Source organism: Ranitomeya variabilis, chromosome 2 (genome assembly GCF_051348905.1).
Source record: "Ranitomeya variabilis isolate aRanVar5 chromosome 2, aRanVar5.hap1, whole genome shotgun sequence".
NCBI lineage: Eukaryota > Metazoa > Chordata > Amphibia > Anura > Dendrobatidae > Ranitomeya > Ranitomeya variabilis.
This window is the reverse complement of record NC_135233.1, coordinates 180649735-180670349: the sequence shown is the minus strand read 5'-3', so window position 1 is coordinate 180670349 and position 20615 is coordinate 180649735. Positions and strand designations below refer to the sequence as shown.

Here is a 20615-nt window from a genome sequence, read left to right as displayed (position 1 = left end):
TGCAAAGTTCATAGTGGCTGAGTCAGTGCCGACATGAGCTGGTGTGCTGTTGTCATGCGGTGTGTGTGTGGTGTGTCCTCATACCTGGTAGGAGTTTCTGGCTTAGGATAGTCTGTATAAAACTGTTCCGAAGCCAAGGGTGTCCCTGTCAGTCTGGGAGGAGGCCGTACCTACTGTTCTGTAAGATGGTAGTGGGGGTCGACGTCGTTTCGCAGTGTACCTTCCTGCATCCAGTACGGCATTTGAAGGAAGGATTTCTGGTAATCTGTATAGGCTGGTTGGTGTAACGGATCAGAGTTATCATCTATTCTAGGATGTTGGTGGACATATTCTGAGACGCGTTGAGCTGAGTCCTGTCGATCAAGGTCTGGTCCACGTTCGTCGCTGTCTCGCTCAGATTCAGGAAACTCCACGGCTTCTAAGAACTCAGCTTTGACTATTGCGGCTGCTGCTTCTTTTTGAGCGGAAAGCCTTTCCAAAGTCGCTCACAAGCGTGCTGTATCTGCATCTCTATCTGCTTGCAGGCGGGCTCTTTCTGCTTCTTGCTCTGCTTGTCTTAACTTTAACTGCATCTCTTGTGCAGCGAAGGAGGATCTTACTTTCACCGCCTCGGCTTCTGCACGGGCAGACCTTTTCGATGACGATTTGCTAGAGCGGTTTGTTTGGGACCTCGTCCCGAGTGAAGATGCTCGACTTGTAGACATTTCGTGTCTGTTTGCAGACTGTAGGACGTCTCAGAGCGGGTAGAAATGGACTTCAGCGTGGACTGAGACGTGTCGCGCTTGGTGGGCTGCACTCTCGGTACTTGTGACTGTATAGCGGCCGCTGGGGTATCTACAGGCAATGCGGTGTGGTACAAATGGCTCCATAAGTGGTATTTGCTTTCGCTGGCGTCTAGCCTCCGTTTTACTGTTCTGTCTTCATACACATCGACACGGTGTGTGATCCAACATACAGCATAAACCACTTCTGTCCTCCAAATAAGCAGACTGTTCTCTGTAGTCTAACTTGTTTATTGGTAAACAGGTATTGTAAACGCGTAAAAACTATATGAATACAAATGACATAAATATAAGTATTGGGCCAAATAATAGCACAGCTGACACTTTACAACTAACTGAGAAAGTATACAGTATGATGCAACTTGTGTATATAACTACATACAGTAAGTCTCTGATAATACATTTCCTGTGTACTGGCTGCTATACAGTAAATCACATTCTGTACAACACTATATTACAGGAACAGAGGAAACAATCTTACCGGATAAACTTAACCAGAATGGCAAGTAAGTGAGATGGTTCCAGCACAGCACATGAGCTCGTGTCTCCCAGGAAGTACACAAAAAATAATGGAGTTTCCCTCTCCCAGCATACCTTGGTACAATCCCACAATGCAACACTCTAATTGTTACTAAGGCACAGATTATAAATTTAACCACCACTAGATGGTGCTATAACACAGCAAACCAAACACTATAGTACTAAACTTCAATGCATAATACGAGCCACACTGTCCTTCCTGGAATGGACAGAACAGAGGCTATGTGCACACATTGCGGATTTTGCTGCGGATCCGCATTGAGGGGGTTAAATGTGGATCCGCATTGAGGGGGTTAAAGTGCCAGGGGAAATGCGTGCAATGCTCCTGGGACTGAGTGCTGGGAGCCAGTTGTCAGAATCAGCTGAAACCTGGCAGCGATTGAGAGCACACAGCTTCTGTGAGCGCAAAATCACCTGGACGTGTCCATAAGTCCAAGGTCGGTAAGTACCAACCATGTATAGAGGAAGAACCGTATGAACTACCCTGTGAGGGTGCCCGGGTAGGATCCCACACCTGACGTAAATATAAAAAGAACCCGGCACTCAACTTTAGGTGGATCTCTTTTGATTTTATTAACAAAAGAGAAGCTAAACGTTTCGGCCTGGCTTGGCCTTCTTCAGTAACGTGCTGCCTGTTGTAGCAGTGATAGGTGGTGCAGTAATGATCTGCCAGTGCTTATGATCAGTAGGAAGATATTTCCTGGCTCACAGGATCCGTTTGTGGCTGGGTCAGAAAGACCGTGCGCTGCCTGTGGAGAGCCGTGGAGTAAGTATGTCCTGGCGACGCGGTGTCCACCGCTTGTCTCTGAGACAAGCGGTGGACACCGCGTCACCAGGACATACTTACTCCACGGCTCTCCACAGGCAGCGCACGGTCTTTCTGACCCAGCCACAAACGGATCCTGTGAGCCAGGAAATATCTTCCTACTGATCATAAGCACTGGCAGATCATTACTGCACCACCTATCACTGCTACAACAGGCAGCACGTTACTGAAGAAGGCCAAGCCAGGCCGAAACGTTTAGCTTCTCTTTTGTTAATAAAATCAAAAGAGATCCACCTAAAGTTGAGTGCCGGGTTCTTTTTATAGGTAAGTACCAACCGACCTGGACATTTGGATACGTCCAAGGTCATAAAGGGGCTAAAAATTTTCGCAGTCCAGATTGACATCTCCTTTCTTTTGAAACTGGTTTTTATTACATTTAACAGTAAAAAAAATGCAGTACTGTGATAAGTTTTACGCAGGTGTAGCAAAAATTATGCAAAGTAAAAATGCTTTAAAAAGTAGAAGTGTCAACATTTTTTTAATCAATTAACAAAGAGGAAAATGAATATACACGTGCATGTGTGTATATGTATTTATTTATTTTAGCAAATGTTAATGCTTAATGACTGGTGCACCTTACTATGCAATACCTGATAACATTTCCGAGGGTAGTTAAGCTGAGGTTTACACATGCTCCTTCTTTTAGGCGATCTCCTTCAGAACCAGATGACTTTTGTCGTTCACTGCCAGCAAGATCCACCAAGTTTATAACTGATTGTTTAGTAATATCATCATCTAAAAAAAGCTAAGGTATACAAAAACAACACAATAGTTACTTAGAAAACAGAAAAAAACATTTTAAGTTGCACTAGCATGTCAGGGTTGCTCCTCTTTAACAACATCCCGACATGCACCATACATACACTGCTTTTTGGGGTTCCTGCAAACAGGAGTATATGAACAGCGCCGCGAATGTGCAGCTTCAACTGTGTGCCGTGGAGATCAGGTGCACTAGCAGTATTTGGTCAGTATTTTACATCACTATTTTCAAGCCAAAACCACGAGTGGGTGATAAATGCAGAAGTGGTGCATATGTTTCTATTAAATGTTTCCTCTAATTGTTCCACTCCTGGTTTTGGCTTACAAATACTGATGTGAAACTCAACAGCGCTTACCAAATCCCCAGGATGTGGCTGCCAAATGTGATCTCTCAAGGTATGATGCAAAAGAACAGAAAGCTGCTGCCGCCGTTGGATGGGTCTGTGTTCAGGCACTTCAAAGTCTGCAGGAGGAGACTGATAGCTTGCGTTTAGAGCTGCATACAGCTATAGAGCAAAGGATTAGCTTGCAATCAGCCTTGAGAGACCAAATGAAAGAGCATGACAATATGCACAGTAATTTTGCAGCATATGTTGTAAAAAATATGAATATGCGTAGACGCAGGAGAAGGCAGCAGCTTGTGTCAGACTCCCTTACAAGACGGGTCAGGACCATGATCACCTGTGAACAATGGTCTGACTTGCCAGAATGGGACAGTTCTGACAGTGAGATACATGAAGTAAAAATGCATGCCAGACCTATTGTAATAATTAAAAGTAGGAGAGAAGTCACACAGCGTACTGGAGATACAATGCAGGCAGGACAGGCAGCTACTGGAGCAAAGGCTGCAATGACAGAGGAGTCTAGGGGGTACACAGCAGGAGAACTCAGTAAACTACAGGGTACAGGCAGCAAGCAGGAGAACATTTGTTAGCATGGATTCTCAGATTATGGGATCATGGGGCAGATACTATAATTCTAAACAGTCGAGAAGCTATAGGATTATGTAGTATTTGTACCGAAACCGTCGAGAAGCTATAGGATTATGTAGTATTTGTATTGATTCTATGGTATGTCTAAAAATGAGAAGTGCAAGGGACACTGCAGAGAATTTCTCTTTGTTGCACTTGGTGAGAGATTCTGTGGCACAAGTGTATGACTTTCCTATTGAATTAATACCACAAACTCGATGGGAGTCTCTTGCAGACGGAGTTCAGAGATTGAGAGAAATCGCATGTATAGGTGGTATAGCTCGCAATCCTTTGCCAGATTTGAATGATCACTTTGCTGTTGTAGAGGATTGGAAGGGACCAGATGCTGTCTACTGTCTACACAGCATGCAATTTAATTTCTCAGTTGTCTGCTCTAGAGAAAGCAAAAATGTCAAAAGAATAGTACAATAGAGAGAGTAGATCAAGTAAAGAAAAGAGGATGATACCCAAAAGAAAGAGCAGGAAGGAGTTGCTTTGTGACCTGATAGCTAGTGGGGTTCCATTTCAGGAGATAGATGGGATCTCTACTAGTGACTAGTGTTGAGCGATACCGTCCGATACTTGAAAGTATCGGTATCGGAAAGTATCGGCCGATACCGGCAAAGTATCGGATCTAATCCGATACCGATACCCGATACCAATACAAGTCAATGGGACTCAAGTATCGGACGGTATCCCTGATGGTTCCCAGGGTCTGAAGGAGAGGAAACTCTCCTTCAGGCCCTGGGATCCATATTAATGTGTAAAAGAAAGAATTAAAATAAAAAATATTGCTATACTCACCTCTCCGACGCAGCCTGGACCTCACCGAGGGAACCGGCAGCGTTCTTTGCTTAAAATGCGCGCGTTTACTTCCTTCCGTGATGTCACGGCTTGTGATTGGTCACGTGCCGCCCATGTGGCCGCGACGCGACCAATCACAGCAAACCGTGACTTAATTTTCAGGTCCTCAATGCCTAATTCTAGGCATTCAGGATTTGAAAATTACGTTACGGCATGTGATTGGTCGCGTCGCGGTCACATGGGCGATGCGACCAATCACAAGCCGTGACGTCACGGGAGGCAGGAGACGCGCGCATTTTAAAATTACGTCACGGCTTGTGATTGGTTGCGTGCCGCCCATGTGACTGCGACGCGACCAATCACAGCAAGCCGTGACGTAATTTTCAGGTCCTGAATGCAGAATTAGGCATTCAGGACCTGAAATTACGCCACGGCTTGCTATGATTGGTCGCGTCGCGGTCACATGGGCGGCACGCAACCAATCACAAGCCGTGACGTAATTTTAAAATGCGCGCGTCTCCTGCCTCCCGTGACGTCACGGCTTGTGATTGGTCACGTCGCCCATGTGACCGCGACGCGACCAATCACAAGCCAGGACGTAATTTTAAAATCCTGAATGCCTAGAATTAGGCATTGAGGACCTGAAAATTACGTCACGGCTTGCTGTGATTGGTCGCGTCGCAGCCACATGGGCGGCACGCGACCAATCACAAGCCATGACGTCACGGAAGGAAGTAAACGCGTGCATTTTAAGCAAAGAACGCTGCCGGTTCCCTCGGTGAGGTCCAGGCTGCGTCGGAGAGGTGAGTATAGCAATATTTTTTATTTTAATTCTTTCTTTTACACATTAATGTTGTTTCGATACCGATACCCGATACCACAAAAGTATCGGATCTCGGTATCGGAATTCCGATACCCGCAAGTATCGGCCGATACCCGATACTTGCGGTATCGGAATGCTCAACACTACTAGTGACCTGTTGAGGAGATGGCAAGATCTGAGGAGGAAAAGGAAATTGCAAATTGCCAGGCCCAGGAGGGTGGCAACAAATGAGATAGGGGGTTGGAAAGGTATAGGTGGGTCACCTGATGGAGGCATACAAAGCCCCTACTGTAACCGCCCCTTACACTCCTCCAATACAAAGGCATACTATACCCCCTGCCCTGATTCCCTCATGGACTAATTTAATGGCAGAATTTACATAAAAGTTGTGGAACATCCCCTGAGAATTGTGCTTGAACAGTTTTGCCATTTTTGATATTGTCTAATGATGTTTGTTTTCGTTCTAGAATTTTTAAGAAGAGAAATATTCATGTGAGCATACTACGATGTATGCACTGGCTGAGATACATGACAAACTGGGTTTGGTCTTGGTGGTGCATAAATGTGCACTTCTCATTTGAGGTTTTGTAATACCTTCCAACAGACAGACATACAGATACAGAGGAAGACTGGAGATGGGTCATACATGAGGCAGCCTGATAGATTTCTACCATAATAATGTAATGTATGAATAATGCTCGTTTTGATGCACATGTATTTATTTTAATTTATTGTTTAATCTTGTCATTTATTAAGTAAATTCAATTTAGTCTACTCAATTCTTGTGCAAACATTTCTTATTCATCATAATCCTTGAATCCGTTACAAAACATACAGGAGCCAAACATAAAAACACAATATAAATCTGGTATCACAGTAATCACACCGACCTGATGAATAAAGTCACCTAATCACTTATACTGAACGAGGAACAGCATAAAAAATAAATACAACCAATTCTTCACCTGCTGTTGATTTATTCATTCTGCATCCCAAAGATCGCAGTAAGGCTCGGCGCCCATTTATCCTGCGCTCTGCACTGAACGCTTACACCGGGGTTTCCGTGTAAATGTCTGAAATACGTGATTCAGATGGAACCCCCAGCAAAAGATTCCCTGTAAGGAGGCAGATGGAGGTACTGTGGATGCCATAGAACCTGTTACTGGTCCACGTTACTGGTAGCGTAAAGCTTCTGGAAAAACGAAATGGTTCCTCACCCTCCAAAAGAAATTCAGCAAATTCTGCTCAATGAAATCCAAATGACCCCCTCCCTTCTGAGCTCCAGTGTGTCTAAACCACATATAGCGCCCACATGTTTGGCATTTCTGTAGTGATGAGAGCCAGCCTAATTTACGAGTGTATGTCTCCAGAAGCCTGAGCTGGGCATAATGTACAATTAACACTACAATGTACGGGTCACTACAATGGCAGTTTGCAATTTTCACTCAACAATATCCACTACTTCTTTCTTCTGGAAAACGCCCATGGAGTAAAAATTGTCACTACATCTTTAGATAAATTCCAAAAAGGGGTATAATTTCCAAAATGGGGTCTCTTGAGGGGGAATTCTGCTTTTCTAGGACTTAGGGCAGTGATGGCGAACCTATGACACTAGTCATTTTCAGTGACACGCCGGCCGCCGGCCGCGGCCCCATAGAAATTGCTTCTTTCGCAGGGTCTGAAGGAGAGGAAACTCTCCTTCAGGCCCTGGGATCCATATTAAATGTGTAAAAGAAAGAATTAAAATAAAAAATATTGCTATACTCACCTCTCCGACGCAGCCTGGACCTCACCGATGGGACCGGCAGCGTTCTTTGCTTAAAATGCGCGCGTTTACTTCCTTCCGTGACGTCACGGCTTGTGATTGGTCGCGTGCCGCCCATGTGGCCGCGACGTGACCAATCACAGCAAGCCGTGACGTAATTTTCAGGTCCTCAATGCCTAATCTAGGCATTCAGGATTTTAAAATTACGTTCTGGCTTGTGATTGGTCGCGTTGCGGTCACATGGGCGACGCGACCAATCACAAGCCGTGACGTCACGGGAGGCAGGAGACGCGCGCATTTTAAAATTACGTCACGGCTTGTGATTGGTTGCGTGCCGCCCATGTGACCGCGACGCGACCAATCACAGCAAGCCGTGACGTAATTTCAGGTCCTGAATGCCTAATTCTGCATTGAGGACCTGAAAATTACGTCACGGCTTGTGATTGGTCGCGTGCCGCCCATGTGGCCGCGACGCGACCAATCACAGCAAGCCGTGACGTAATTTCATCACGGAAGGAAGTAAACGCGCGCATTTTAAGCAAAGAACGCTGCCGGTTCCCTCGGTGAGGTCCAGGCTGCGTCGGAGAGGTGAGTATAGCAATATTTTTTATTTTAATTCTTTATTTTACACATTAATGTTGTTTTGATACCGATACCCGATACCACAAAAGTATCGGATCTCGGTATCGGAATTCCGATACCCGCAAGTATCGGCCGATACCCGATACTTGCGGTATCGGAATGCTCAACACTAATGGCATCCGATCCGATTTTTTATCGGATCGGATGCCATGCAGGAGGTCTGTGGGTCCAAACAACAGAGCTCCGGTGCAGAGCGTCTAGGCCTGGGACTTCCGGTAGGCCAGGCGCAGCTCCCGGAAGTCCCAGGCCTCTGCGTCGGATCTGTGTTGTTTGGGCGGCATTGCGCTGCTCCCTGCTGCGCCGGCCAGAAGTCCCAGGCTGCACTTCTGAGGCCTGAGGAGATCGCTGTCTGGAGGCCCTGTGATTGCTGTCTGGAGGCCCTGTGATTGCTGTCTGGAGGCCCTGTGATTGCTGTCTGGAGGCCCTGTGATTGCTGTCTGGAGGCCCTGTGATTGCTGTCTGGAGGCCCTGTGATTGCTGTCTGCAGGCCCTGTGATTGCTGTCTGGAGGCCCTGTGATTGCTGTCTGGAGGCCCTGTGATTGCTGTCTGCAGGCCCTGTGATTGCTGTCTGGAGGCCCTGTGATTGCTGTCTGGAGGCCCTGTGATTGCTGTCTGGAGGCCCTGTGATTGCTGTCTGGAGGCCCTGTGATTGCTGTCTGGAGGCCCTGTGATTGCTGTCTGGAGGCCCTGTGATTGCTGTCTGGAGGCCCTGTGATTGCTGTCTGGAGGCCCTGTGATTGCTGTCTGCAGGCCCTGTGATTGCTGTCTGGAGGCCCTGTGATTGCTGTCTGGAGGCCCTGTGATTGCTGTCTGGAGGCCCTGTGATTGCTGTCTGGAGGCCCTGTGATTGCTGTCTGCAGGCCCTGTGATTGCTGTCTGCAGGCCCTGTGATTGCTGTCTGCAGGCCCTGTGATTGCTGTCTGGAGGCCCTGTGATTGCTGTCTGGACTCAGGCCCTGTGATTGCTGTCTGGAGGCCCTGTGACTACTACAGCAACCATCATCCAGTGAACTGTGGGGTGTCATTGGCCATTACTGAGATAAGTGAGAGGGAGGCTGTCAGTGATGGCGAACCTGTGGCAGTCCAGCTGTTGCAAAACTACAATTCCCATCATGGCTGGCCATTCAAAGCAAAGGCTTTGGCTGTGAAGACATGATGGGAATTGTAGTTTTGCAACAGCTGGAGTGCCACAGGTTCGCCATCACTGGAGAATTCCCCCTCCCCCTCACTTATCTTAGTTCACGGCACCCCACACAAGTTAAATAATAGCAAGACCAACAAAAGAAACCAACTGACAGATGAACAAAGAAGTCACTAAGCAGGTAAGTTAATTCTAATTATACATATTTGTTATTTAAACTATACATGTCGCAAAATTATGGTTTTTTATCAAGGTGACACACCACCCAAGTTATGCTCGTTTTTTTGGCGAATTTTGACACACCAAGCTCAAAAGGTTGCCCATCACTGACTTAGGGGCTCTGTATATGGAGTCAGCAAACTATTCTAGGAAAATCTGTGCTCCAGGAGGCAAATAGCACTCCTTCCCTCCCGAGTCTCTCCTTATTGCTAAGCAGTATTGTACAGCCACATATGGGGTATTTCTACATTCAGCAGAAATTATGAGACAAATTTTGGTGCCAATTTTATCGTTTTCTGAGTATGAAAATTTAAAATTTGGGGTTAACACACAATTTTGGGGGTAAAAATGTAAATTAGTTTTTCTTCACTGCCCAATGGTATAAAATTCTGTGACACACCTGTGGTGTCAAGATGACCACTACACCTCTAGATAAATTCATTGAGAGGTTTCATTTGTAAAATGGGGTCACTTATTGGGGGTTCTGCTGCTATGGCTCCTCAGGGGCTCTGCCAATATGACATGGCACAGTCAAACTAGCGCAGAAAAATTTGCACAGTAATATGGCGCTACTTCACTTCTAAGCTTTGCACTGTGCCTCAAATGTAGTTTTTGACCACATATTGGGAAATTGCACAACAAATGTTGTTACCCTTGTGAAAATACAAAATTTGGGGATAAAAAACATTTTTGTGGGAAAAATGTCATTTTTTCTATTTTTACGACTCAACGATATAAACTTCTGTGAAGCACCTGGGGTTTCAAAGTACTCAATACACATCTAGAAAAGTTCCCGGAGGGGTCTAGTTTCCAAAATGGTGTCAATTGTGGGGACTTTCCACTGTTTAAGCACATCAGGGGCTCTCCAAACATGACATGGTGAAGGATAATTATTCTAGCAAATTTTACATTCAAAAAGTCAAATAGCGCTCCTTCCCTTACGAGCTGTCGGGTGCCCAAACAGTGGTTTCCCCCACATATGGGGTATTTTCAGGAAAAATTTAACAACAAATTGCATGGTGCAATTTCTCCAGCTAACCTTATGAAAATAAAAAAAATTGTGGTTAAAGGAAAATTTTTGTCAAAAATGTTACATATTTATTTTTTCTATCCACATTCCATAAATTCCAGTGAAGCACCAGAAGGGTTAATAAAGTTCTTGAATGTGGTTTTGAGTACTTTGAAGGGTGCAGTTTTTAGAATGGGGTCACTGGGTATTTTCCGTCATATTGGCCCCTCAAAGTCACTTCAAATGTGATATGGTCCCTAAAAAAATGATTTTGTTAGAAAAATGAGAAATCACTAGTCAAGTTTTAACTCTTATAACTTCCTAATAAAAAAAATTATGTTTCAAAAATTGCGTTGATGTAAAGTAGACATGTGGGAAATGTTTTTTATTAACTTTTTTGTGCGATATGGCTGATTTAAGGGCATACAAATTAAAAGGTTAAAAATTCCTAAATTTTTGACAAATTTCAGATTTTTTCACAACTAAACGCAAGTTATATCAAAGAAGTTTTACCGCTATCATGAAGTACAATATATCACATAAAACAATCTCAGAATCACTGAAATTCATTCAAGCAATCCAGAGTTATGACCTCATAAACTGACAGTGGTCACTGGTCAGAAGTGAAAAAATTGTCCTGGTCAGGAAGGTGAAAATAGGCTTGAGGGTGAAGGGGTTAAGAAACAGTCACAATATGCTTATTGGTTACAGGAGAATTGATTCCAGGTCTGGAGACTACAATACACCATGAATTTACCAAACCAAAAGTTATGCTACACCCAAATTGATCATTAGCTTTACAGTGCCACTTGGTCTCTAGGAGGTTATTTTTTGCAACAGACTGAGCTGCCAAAGAGATTTTTATGTGGTTTCACCAGCATATTAGTACTTGCCTTGTATCTCTGTAGATCTTTGAGGCTTCTACACTACTACCTTTCATGAATGTCTCTTTAAGCACCCATGGCTGTGTATGCATTTTTATCCAACACTCTGCCCTATGTAAACAAAATCCCAGACTCCAGAGTGGTCTACACAGTCCACACTGACTCAGTAATGGCTCCCTAACTTAAACAACTTAAGGTACCTTCACACGAAGCGACGCTGCAGCGATAGCGACAACGATGCCGATCGCTGCAGCGTCGCTGTTAGATCGCTGGGGAGCTGTCACACAGACCGCTCTCCAGCGACCAACGATGCCGAGGTCCCCGGGTAACCAGGGTAAACATCGGGTTGCTAAGCGCAGGGCCGCGCTTAGTAACCCGATGTTTACCCTGGTTACCAGCGTAAAAGTAAAAAAAACAAACAGTGCATGCTCACCTGCACGTCCCCCAGCGTCTGCTTCCTGACACTGACTGAGCTCCGGCCCTAACAGCACAGCGGTGACGTCACCGCTGTGCTTTCACTTTCACTTTAGGGCCGGCGCTCAGTAAGTGTCAGGAAGCAGACGCTGGGGGACGCGCAGGTGAGCATGTACTGTTTGTTTTTTTTACTTTTACGCTGGTAACCAGGGTAAACATCGGGTTACTAAGCGCGGCCCTGCGCTTGGAAACCCGATGTTTACCCTGGTTACCAGTGTAAAACATCGCTGGTATCGTTGCTTTTGCTTTCAAACACAACGATACACGGCGATCGGACGACCAAATAAAGTTCTGGACTTTATTCAGCGACCAGCGACATCACAGCAGGATCCTGATCGCTGCTGCGTGTCAAACTAAACGATATCGCTAGCGAGGACGCTGCAACGTCACGGATCGCTAGCGATATCGTTACAAAGTCGTTTCGTGTGAAGGTACCTTTACTGGCTTTTTCTTGATAACAAAGCTCAGGCCTTGATGCGCCATACCCCTCCGACATTTTTTATTTCTCATCTATTTATCCCTCACCAGCAATCTCATGGTAGCTGTTTTATGGACCAATGCATAGCTAACACTCAAACTCTATCTCTATGCTACAACTGGCTTCTACTATCACCAAACCGGCATACTACTTATGCTAACAATAAGCTCATTATGCAATCTCACTGCACATACCCCTATTTGCCACCAAAACCAGCCATTTTATAGACTCTCCTGGTCCATTTATCTGCATCTGTGCATTTGCTAAAGCTGGCCTTTAATAAAGCTAGCCTTCCTGGTTCACACCATAATGAAGGTACGTTGCCATAGTCTTAAAAGATCAACATCAAGCCCAAAAGTACAGTGGGTATGGAATGTATTCATACACCTTTAAATATTTCACTGTCATGAATCCCCAATGGCTAGGGATAGCACAGGACAAGCAAAGTACAAATAAATAACGGACGAGCTCTAGGGTGATGGAACCTGGGCTGACCGCTGCCCTACGCCTGACAAACGCAACTAGAGATAGCCAGGGAGCGTGCCTACGTTGGTTCTAGACGCCACGCACCAGCCTAAGAGCTAACTAGTACTGCAGAGAAAATAAAGACCTCACTTGCCTCCAGAGGAATGAACCCCAAAAGATATAGTTGCCCCCTCACATGTATTGACGGTGAAATGAGAGGAAGGCACACACATAGAGATGATATACATAGATTTAGCAAATTGAGGCCCGCTGTAAACTAGAAAGCAGAACGATACAAAAGGGGACTGAGCGGTCAGCAAAAAACCCTAATCAAAAAACCATCCTGAGATTACAAGAACCCATGTGCCAACTCATGGCACATGGGGAGAACCTCAGTCCACTAGAGCTACCAGCTAGCATAGAGACATAATAAGCAAGCTGGACAAAAAACCAAACAACTGAAAATCAGCACTTAGCTTATCCTGAAAGATCTGGGAGCAGGTAGGCAGGAACCAAACAGAGCACATCTGAATACATTGATAGCCGGCAAGGAAATGACAGAAAGGCCAGGTAAAATAGGAAACACCCAGCCTCTGATGGACAGGTGGAAACCAAAGGCCGCAACCCACCAAAGTCACCCAGTACCAGCAGTAACCACCAGAGGGAGCCCACAAACAGAATCCACAACAGTACCCCCCCCTTGAGGAGGGGTCACCGAACCCTCACGAGAACCCCCAGGGCGATCAGGGTGAGCTCTATGGAAGGCGCGAACCAAATCAGTCGCATGAACATCGGAGGCGATCACCCAGGAATTATCCTCCTGACCATAACCCTTCCACCTAACCAAATACTGGAGTTTGCGTCTGGAAACACGAGAATCCAAGATCTTCTCAACAACATACTCCAATTCTCCCTCCACCAGCACCGGAGCAGGAGGCTCAACCGAAGGAACAACGGGCACCTCATACCTCCGCAACAACGACCGATGGAACACATTATGAATAGCAAACGATGCTGGGAGATCCAAACGAAAAGATACAGGGTTAAGAATCTCCGAGATCCTATAAGGACCGATGAACCGAGGCTTGAACTTAGGAGAAGAGACCTTCATAGGGACAAAACGAGAAGACAACCACACCAAATCCCCAACAAGAAGTCGGGGACCCACGCGGCGACGGCGATTAGCAAACTGCTGAGTCTTCTCCTGAGATAACTTCAAATTGTCCACCACCTGATTCCAAATCTGATGTAGCCTGTCCACCACCATGTCCACTCCAGGACAATCCGAAGACTCCACCTGACCAGAGGAAAAACGAGGATGAAACCCCGAATTACAAAAAAAAGGAGAGACCAACGTGGCAGAACTAGCCCGATTATTAAGAGCAAATTCGGCCAGTGGCAAAAAAGCAACCCAGTCATCTTGGTCAGCAGAAACAAAACACCTCAAATAAGTTTCCAAGGTCTGATTAGTTCGCTCCGTCTGGCCATTCGTCTGAGGATGGAATGCAGACGAGAAAGACAAATCAATGCCCATCTTGGCACAAAACGTCCGCCAAAATCTAGACACAAACTGGGATCCCCTGTCAGAAACGATATTCTCCGGAATCCCATGCAAACGAACCACGTTCTGAAAAAATAAAGGGACCAACTCAGAGGAGGAAGGCAACTTAGGCAAGGGCACCAAATGAACCATCTTAGAAAAGCGGTCACACACAACCCAGATAACGGACATTTTCTGTGAAACCGGGAGATCAGAAATAAAATCCATGGAAATGTGCGTCCAAGGCCTCTTCGGGATGGGCAAGGATAACAACAACCCACTGGCCCGAGAACAGCAAGGCTTAGCTCGAGCACACACTTCACAAGACTGCACAAAGGTACGCACATCCCTAGACAAGGAAGGCCACCAAAAAGACCTGGCCACCAAGTCTCTAGTACCAAATATTCCAGGATGACCAGCCAACACAGAAGAATGGACCTCGGAGATGACTCTACTGGTCCAATCATCCGGAACAAACAGTCTTTCTGGTGGACAACGATCCGGTTTATCCACCTGAAACTCCTGCAATGCACGTCGCAAGTCTGGGGATACGGCGGACAATATTACCCCATCCCTAAGGATACCAGTAGGCCCAGAGTCTCCAGGAGAGTCAGGCACAAAACTCCTGGAAAGAGCATCTGCCTTCACATTCTTTGAACCTGGCAGGTATGAAACCACGAAATTGAAACGAGAAAAAAACAACGACCAACGAGCCTGTCTAGGATTCAAACGCCTGGCAGACTCAAGGTAAATGAGATTCCTGTGATCAGTCAAGACCACCACACGATGTTTAGCACCCTCAAGCCAATGACGCCACTCCTCAAATGCCCACTTCATGGCCAAAAGCTCCCGATTACCCACATCATAATTGCGCTCGGCGGGCGAGAATTTTCTAGAGAAGAATGCACATGGCTTCATCACCGAGCCATCAGAACTTCTCTGTGACAAAACCGCCCCCGCTCCAATCTCGGAAGCATCAACCTCAACCTGAAAAGAAAGTGAAACATCTGGTTGACACAACACAGGAGCAGAAGAAAACCGGCGCTTAAGTTCCTGAAAGGCCCCCACAGCCGCAGGAGACCAATTAGCAACATCAGCACCCTTTTTAGTTAAATCAGTCAAAGGTTTAACAATACTGGAAAAATTTGCAATGAACCGACGATAAAAATTAGCAAACCCCAAGAACTTCTGTAGGCTCTTAACAGATGTAGGTTGTGTCCAGTCACAAATTGCCTGAACCTTAACGGGATCCATCTCAATAGTAGAAGGAGAAAAAATGTACCCCAAAAAAGAAATCTTCTGGACTCCGAAGAGACACTTTGAGCCCTTCACAAACAGAGAATTGGCCCGCAGAACCTGAAACACCTTCCTGACCTGTAGAACATGAGACTCCCAGTCATCAGAAAACACCAAAATATCATCCAAATACACAATCATAAACTTATCCAGATATTCACGGAAAATATTGTGCATAAAGGACTGAAAGACTGACGGAGCATTGGAGAGTCCAAAAGGCATTACCAAATACTCAAAATGGCCCTCAGGCGTATTAAATGCGGTTTTCCACTCATCACCTTGTTTTATCCGCACCAGATTATACGCACCGCGAAGATCTATCTTAGTGAACCACCTAGCCCCCTTAATGCGAGCAAACAAGTCAGTCAATAATGGCAATGGATACTGATATTTGACTGTAATCTTATTCAGAAGGCGATAATCTATACAAGGCCTCAGGGAACCATCTTTTTTTGCCACGAAAAAAAAACCTGCTCCCAGAGGGGACGAAGATGGACGAATATGTCCCTTTTCCAAGGACTCCTTAATATAATTCCGCATAGCAGTATGCTCTGGCAGTGACAGATTAAATAAACGACCCTTAGGGAACTTACTGCCAGGAATCAATTCTATAGCACAGTCACAATCTCTATGAGGAGGGAGCGAATTGAGCTTAGGCTCCTCAAAAACATCCCTATAGTCAGACAAAAACTCAGGGATCTCAGAAGGAGTAGATGAAGCGATAGAAATCGGAGGTGCATCATCATGAACCCCCTGACATCCCCAGCTTAACACAGACATTGTTTTCCAGTCCAGGACAGGATTATGAGTTTGTAACCATGGCAGACCCAGCACTAGTACATCATGTAAATTATACAGTACAAGGAAGCGAATCACCTCCTGATGAACGGGAGTCATGCGCATGGTCACTTGTGTCCAATACTGCGGTTTATTCATAGCCAATGGTGTAGAGTCATGCGCATTCCCCTTCAGAGGAATAGGGACTTCCAGAGGCTCCAGACTAAAACCGCAGCATTTAGCAAATGACCAATCCATAAGACTCAGGGCAGCGCCCGAATCCACATAGGCATCAACGGAAATGGAAGACAGTGAAAAAATCAGAGTCACAGACAAAATGAACTTAGGCTGCAGAGTACCAATGGCAAAAGATTTATCAAGCTTTTTTGTGCGTTCAGAGCATGCTGATATAACATGAGCTGAATCACCACAATAAAAACACAATCCATTTTTCCGCCTATAATTTTGCCGTTCACTTCTGGACTGAATTCTATCACATTGCATAGTCTCAGGTGCCTGTTCAGAAGACACCGCCAACTGGTGCACGGGTTTGCGCTCCCGCAAACGCCGATCAATCTGAATGGCCATAGCCATAGACTCATTCAGACCTGTAGGCGTAGGGAACCCCACCATAATATCCTTAATGGCCTCAGAAAGACCATTTCTGAAGTTTGCAGCCAGGGCGCACTCATTCCACTGAGTAAGCACCGACCATTTCCGAAATTTTTGACAATATATTTCCGCTTCATCATGCCCCTGAGAGAGGGCTAATAAAGCCTTTTCAGCCTGAATCTCCAGGTTGGGTTCCTCATAGAGCAATCCCAATGCCAGAAAAAACGCATCCACACTGAGCAATGCAGGTTCCCCTGGTGCCAATGCAAATGCCCAATTCTGAGGGTCGCCCCGCAGGAAAGATATTACAATCCTGACCTGTTGAGCAGGGTCTCCAGAGGAGCGAGATTTTAAAGAAAGAAACAATTTACAATTGTTCCTGAAATTCAGGAAGGTAGATCTATCTCCAGAGAAGAACTCTGGAATAGGAATTCTAGGTTCAGACATGGGAGTGTGAACAACAAAATCCTGTATGTTTTGAACTTTTGCCGCGAGATTACTCAGGCTGGAAGCCAAACTCTGGACATCCATGTTAAACAGCTAAGATCAGAGCCATTCAAGGGTTAAGAGGAGATAAGAAGCAGCTAGACAGCAATTAAGGGCTAGGCAGCAAAACTCTGAAGGGAAAAAAAAAAAAAAAATTCCCTTAAACACTTCTTTTTCTCCTGCTTCAGCCCAAACAATTAACACTTTGTGGGCCGGCTATACTGTCACGAATCCCCAATGGCTAGGGATAGCACAGGACAAGCAAAGTACAAATAAATAACGGACGAGCTCTAGGGTGATGGAACCTGGGCTGACCGCTGCCCTACGCCTGACAAACGCAACTAGAGATAGCCAGGGAGCGTGCCTACGTTGGTTCTAGACGCCACGCACCAGCCTAAGAGCTAACTAGTACTGCAGAGAAAATAAAGACCTCACTTGCCTCCAGAGGAATGAACCCCAAAAGATATAGTTGCCCCCTCACATGTATTGACGGTGAAATGAGAGGAAGGCACACACATAGAGATGATATACATAGATTTAGCAAATTGAGGCCCGCTGTAAACTAGAAAGCAGAACGATACAAAAGGGGACTGAGCGGTCAGCAAAAAACCCTAATCAAAAAACCATCCTGAGATTACAAGAACCCATGTGCCAACTCATGGCACATGGGGAGAACCTCAGTCCACTAGAGCTACCAGCTAGCATAGAGACATAATAAGCAAGCTGGACAAAAAACCAAACAACTGAAAATCAGCACTTAGCTTATCCTGAAAGATCTGGGAGCAGGTAGGCAGGAACCAAACAGAGCACATCTGAATACATTGATAGCCGGCAAGGAAATGACAGAAAGGCCAGGTAAAATAGGAAACACCTAGCCTCTGATGGACAGGTGGAAACCAAAGGCCGCAACCCACCAAAGTCACCCAGTACCAGCAGTAACCACCAGAGGGAGCCCACAAACAGAATCCACAACATTTCACTCTTTGTTTCATTGCAGCCATTTAGTAAATTTAACCCCTTCATGACCCAGCCTATTTTGACCTTAATGACCTGGCCGTTTTTTGCAATTCTGACCAGTGTCCCTTTATGAGGTAATAACTCAGGAACGCTTCAACGGATCCTTGCGGTTCTGAGTTTGTTTTTTCGAGACATATTGGGCTTCATGTTAGTGGTAAATTTAGGTCAATAATTTTTGCGTTTATTTGTGAAAAAATGGAAATTTGGCTAAAATTTTGAAAATGTCGCAATTTTCAAATTTTGAATTTTTATTCTGGTAAACGAGAGAGTTATGTGACACAAAATAGTTAATAAATAACATTATCCACATGTCTACTTTACATCAGCACAATTTTGGAAACAAAATTTTTTTTTGCTAGGAAGTTACAAGGGTTAAAATTTGACCAGCGATTTCTCATATTTACAACGAAATTTACAAAACCATTTTTTTTAGGGACCACCTCACATTTGAAGTCAGTTTGAGGGGTCTATATGGCTGAAAATACCCAAAAGTGACACCATTCTAAAAACTGCACCCCTCAAGGTACTCAAAACCACATTCAAGAAGTTTATTAATCCTTCAAGTGCTTCACAGCAGCAGAAGCAACATTGAAGGAAAAAATGAACATTTAACTTTTTAGTCACAAAAAATGATTTTTAGCAACATTTTTTTTATTTTCCCAAGGGTAATAAGAGAAACTGGACTCCAAAAGTTATTGTACAATTTGTCCTGAGTACGCCGATATCCAATATGTGGGCGGAACCACTGTTTGGGCGCACAACAGGGCTCGGAAGGGAAGGAGCGACATTTGACTATTTCAATGAAAAATTGGTTCCAATCTTTAGCGGACACCATGTCAATTATCTCCATCGCTAGCGGACACCATGTCAGGTTTGGAGAGCCCCTGTGTGCCTAAACATTGGAGCTCCCCCACAAGTGATCCCATTTTGGAAACTAGACCCCCCAAGGAACTTATCTAGAAGCATAGTGAGCACTTTAAACCCTCAGGTGCTTCACAAATTGATCCGTAAAAATGAAAAAGTACTTTTTTTTCACACAAAATTTCTTTTAGCCTCAATTTTTTCATTTTCACATGGGCAACAGGATAAAATGGATCCTAAAATTTGTTGGGCAATTTCTCCTGAGTACGCCGATACCTCATATGTGGGGGTAAATTACTATTTGGGTGCACGGCAAGGCTCGGAAGGGAAGGCGATCCATTTGACTTTTTGAATGGAAAATTAGCTCCAATCGTTAGCGGACACCATGTCGCGTTTGGAGAGCCCCTGTGTGCCTAAACATTGGAGCTCCCCCACAAGTGACACCATTTTGGAAACTAGACCCCCCAAGGAACTTATCTAGATGCATAGTGAGCACTTTGAACCCCCAGGTGCTTCATAAATTGATCCGTAAAAATGAAAAAGTACTTTTTTTTCACAAAAAAATTTATTTGGCCTCAATTTTTTCATTTTCACATGGGCAACAGGATAAAATGGATCCTAAAATGTGTTGGGCAATTTCTCCTGAGTATACCGATATCCAATATGTGGTCACAAACCACTGTTTGTGCACACGGCAAGGCTCGGAAGGGAAAGAGCGCCATTTGACTTTTGAATGAAAAATTGGCTCCAATCGTTAGCGGACACCATGTCGCGTTTCGAGAGCCCCTGTGAGCCTAAACATTGGAGCTCCCCCACATGTGACCCCATTTTGTAAACTAGACCCCCAAAGAACTTATCTAGATGCATAGTGAGCACTTTGAACCCCCAGGTGCTTCACAAATTGATCCGTAAAAATGAAAAAGTACTTTTTTTTCACAAAAAAATTCTTTTAGCCTCAATTTGTTCATTTCCACATAGGAAACAGGATAAACCGATACCTCACATGTGGGGGTAAACCACTGTTTGGGCACACGGCAGGGCTCGGAAGGGAAGGAGCGCCATTTGACTTTTTGAATGAAAAATTAGCTCCAATCGTTAGCGGACACCATGTCGCGTTTGGAGAGCCCCTGTGTGCCTAAACATTGGAGCTCCCCCACATGTGACCCCATTTTGGAAACTAGACCTCTCATTGAACTAATCTAGATGTGCGGTGACTACTTTAAACCCCCAAGTGCTTCGCGGAAGTTTATAACGCAGAGCTGTGAAAATAAAAAAAAAAATTTCATTCCTCAAAAATTATGTTTTAGCAAGCTATTTTTTATTTTTGCAAGGGTAACAGGAGAAATTGGACCCCAATAATTGTTGCCCAGTTTGTCCTGAGTATGTTGGTACCTCATATGTGGGGGTAAACCACTGTGTAGGCGCACGTCGGGGCTCGGAAGGG

The 20615-nt window shown here is 45.1% G+C and overlaps 1 protein-coding gene across 1 annotated transcript in view; it reads right to left on the bottom strand.

The window, feature by feature from the left end:
• The window catches only part of LOC143803688 (kinesin-like protein KIF28), a 257314-nt gene that overhangs the window by 111391 nt on the left and 125308 nt on the right, over positions 1-20615 (bottom strand). Inside the window, exon 6 of the mRNA XM_077281467.1 lies at positions 2739-2893. Coding sequence (XP_077137582.1) covers positions 2739-2893 — 155 coding nt within the window. The remainder of the gene's footprint in view (positions 1-2738; positions 2894-20615) is intronic.